A 3512-nucleotide genomic window follows, 5' to 3' on the forward strand; every position below is an offset into this window, starting at 1 on the left:
TCCCTTAGGTTTAAAACTTCACATTTCTTTATTTCTACATTCTGATTTTTGGAATCTACAATTTTATATTCTTATTCTTGGACTTATTAACTATTTCAGTTTTCAGGTTAACCTTAAGAGAAACACATAGATTCATCTGGAAAAAATAGACAAGATTGTCTGACAAAATTGGAAACCTAACAAAACTGGAAGCATGGTCATGGTGGGGGGAGAAGAGAGGGTGGAAGGGAAGAGGGAACAAGGGGAGAGGGAAAAATTTTGAGGGAATAGGATAGTTGAGATGGATGGAGGAAGAACAGATATGAGAGCAAGAAAAGAGATATTTTGATTGAGGGAGTCATTATGGGTCTAGCAAGAAATCTGGCACTAGAGAAATTCCCAGGAATCCACAGGATGACCCTGGCTAAGACACTAAACAATAGAGGAGAGGGTGCCTGAACTGGCCTTGCATTGTAGTCTGATTAACAAATATTTTAAATGTCACCATAGAACATTCATCTAGCACCTGATGGAAACAGAGGCAGAGACCTACAGCACAGCGCTGGGCTGAGCTCCCAAAGTCCAGCTGAAGAGAGGGAGGAATGAGAATATGAGCAGAAAGGTCAAGACCATGATAGGGACACACACTGAAACAGTTTACCTGAGCTCACAACTCTAACCAGACAGGGAAGGAACCAGCATAGGTCTAAACTAGACACCTTGAATGTGGGTGACAGTTGTATGGCTGGGGCAGACTGCAGGGCCACTGGCAATGGCATGAGGACTTTTGCCTACTGCTTGGACTGGTTGCTTGGGAGCCTATTTTGTTTGGAGGGATACCTTGTTCAGCCTCAATATAGTTGGGAGGGTCTTGGACCTTCCCAAAAGCAAAGTGCCTTACCGTCTCTGAGGAGTGGGTGCGGGGTGTGGGGTGGGGAAAAGTAGAGGGAATAGAAGAAATGGGGGGAATGGAAACTGGGATTGTAACGTAAAATGAAAAAAAAATAGTTTGTATTTTTAATAAAATAAAATATGAAAAAATATACTTATAGTCCCCTTCAACAGGGGGAACTTCATGCATGGTTCTATAAGTATAGTCAGGTATGGGTTTCCAATGAAGTCATAGAACATAGAGGAGAATCTAATAGTGACTCCTTCTTAAACCAGCACAATCTCTAACTGCATGCTTAGTACTAATCATCTCACCTTCAGGTAAGTGGAACTCTTCCTACAGAAGATGGAAACCATTTCAGAAATCCGTAGGTGGTCTAATAGAGAAACTACAGATGCTGGCAAAAGAGCCACAGTGGATGCATCTAGAATACAAGCCTCTACCTAAGACTCAGGAACATTTGAGGGAAAAAGAAAGAATGTTCTAAGTTCTAAGAGATAGAGGACAAGTAGGATGGGGTGAGATGGTGTCTTCTATGTGTATCAGAAAAATGGCACCATTATTCTCATTAATATAGTTTGTTAATATTTTAAAAGTTTATATATATATATATATATATATATATATATATATATTATGATTAGTTAGCCATTTGGGAAATATGATTTCATGTCATCCTTACTATTGATTTGCTTTATTCTGTGAAACAGGGGGGAAAATATGTACAGAGAAAATTGAATTTTAAATTTCTAACTAAAAATTATCAAAGAGTCCTAGCAAATGACTAATAATTCCTTCAACTAGAATAAAAATAATCATATCAACTCAAACAATATATTTGTGGATAACTTTTTTCTAATGAATAATCTTTCACATTACTTCTGAAACATGAATGTTTTTCTTTGAAGTATTTTCTTCAAGGCAACACTGACATCCTTATTCCTCAGGCTGTAGATCAATGGGTTCAGCATGGGAACCACAGTAGTATAAAACACGGATGACACTTTCCCTTGGTCCATTGAATTCACTGATGATGGCTGTAAGTACATGAATGCAACGGAACCAAAGAAGACAGCAACAGCAGAGATGTGGGAGCTGCAGGTGCTGAAGGCTTTGGACCTGCCTTCTATGGATTTAATCCTGAGGATGCTGGCAATAATGGAGATGTAGGAAGCAGTAATGGTGAGAGTTGGGACAAAGATGTTCACTATACTAAATATTATAATCAAAGATTCATTAATAAAGGTATCAGAGCATGCAAGCTTCAAGACAGGAAGAAGATCACAGAAATAGTGGTTGATCACATCTAACTTGCAGAACTGAATCCTTATCATGAAGCCTGTGTGAACTGATGCATTGAACACACTAAAAATATACACTCCTGAAATCAAGGAGCTATAAATCTGATAGGACATGGTTACACTGTACAACAGGGGTTTACAGATGGCCACATAACGGTCATATGCCATTACAGCTAATGTGTAACTCTCCGCTATGCCAAATATGATAAAGAAATAGAGCTGAGTCATGCATCCACAGTAGGAGATGAGGTTCGTCTCTGCCAAAAAGCTCACAAGCATTTTAGGGGTAACAACTGTGGACTGACAGAAGTCAATGAAGGACAGACTGCTGAGGAAATAGTACATGGGGTTGTGCAGATGGGAACTGAGCACAATCAGTGTGATCATGCCCAGATTCCCTGCTACAGTGACCACATAGATTCCAGAGAAGAGGAGGAAGAGGGGCATCTGGAGTTCTGGTTTCTCTGAGAGCCCAGCCAAGAAGAACTCAGTCACTGTGCAATGGTTTCCTGCTGCCATGTTCTTCATCCAGATCCTGAAGGAGTAAAAGAATTGTTTAAGCCAGGTAGTGGTAGCTCAAGTCTGTGATGCAATTACTAGGAAGGCAGTAGCAGGCAGATTCCTGTAAGTTCAAGGCCAGCCTGGTCAACCGAGCTAGTTCTAGGAAAGGCTAGGCTACACAAAGAAATATTTTCCCAAATAACATATATGAGTGCATGTATGTGTATATGATCTATTTATATGTGCTATGTGTGTACATATGTACATATATATATATATATATATATATATATAGAGAGAGAGAGACAGACAGACAGACAGACAGACAAAGAGATGTTCATATTGTCAGAGTGAATTTCGTATTATTTTCCATATACAAAAAGTACACGTATAATTGTTTCTGCCTTAGAATATTTTGCTTATTATGTAATAACATTAATGGATCATTTAGAGAAATAAAATTTGTCTTTTATTACTAATTTTAAACTTATCCTTAAAACTAAGGATACATTATATGAAAATATAAATGCATTTTATATCAAATATTTTCACTGTGATCAAACTTTGATAATTTTTGTGATTTCAAAGCAATGTTCATAATCTGAGTGAGTAGCAGTGAAGAAAAGTGACAGACATGCTTGAGGAAGCAAATTTCCCTAAAAACAGAATCATCTAAAATCTAATTTCTCCAGAGGGTTGATGGGTCTCTTTTTTTAAAAAAAAATTGTCATTGTTTTTCTAATTCCTAAGAGACATAAGGTACTTAAATTTCCAAATGTAAAGGGTAAATGACATCTGGAGCAACCATTACTCCTAAGATTACGTACTAGATGCATGGT

General features: G+C 37.9%; 1 protein-coding gene across 1 annotated transcript; it reads right to left on the reverse strand.

The window, feature by feature from the left end:
* Positions 1-1746: 1746 nt before the first annotated feature.
* On the reverse strand, positions 1747-2700 carry LOC119809350 (olfactory receptor 1537-like). The gene has a single exon (XM_038322186.1). It carries the CDS (start codon positions 2698-2700, stop codon positions 1747-1749), a length of 954 nt encoding a protein of 317 aa, XP_038178114.1.
* Positions 2701-3512: the final 812 nt, after the last annotated feature.

This window comes from Arvicola amphibius, chromosome 3 (genome assembly GCF_903992535.2).
Source record: "Arvicola amphibius chromosome 3, mArvAmp1.2, whole genome shotgun sequence".
Lineage (NCBI taxonomy): Eukaryota > Metazoa > Chordata > Mammalia > Rodentia > Cricetidae > Arvicola > Arvicola amphibius.

Excerpts from the sequence above, each read along its gene's own strand:
- LOC119809350 (XM_038322186.1), bottom strand. The coding sequence starts at position 2,700 with ATGAAGAACATGGCAGCAGGAAACCATTGCACAGTGACTGAGTTCTTC.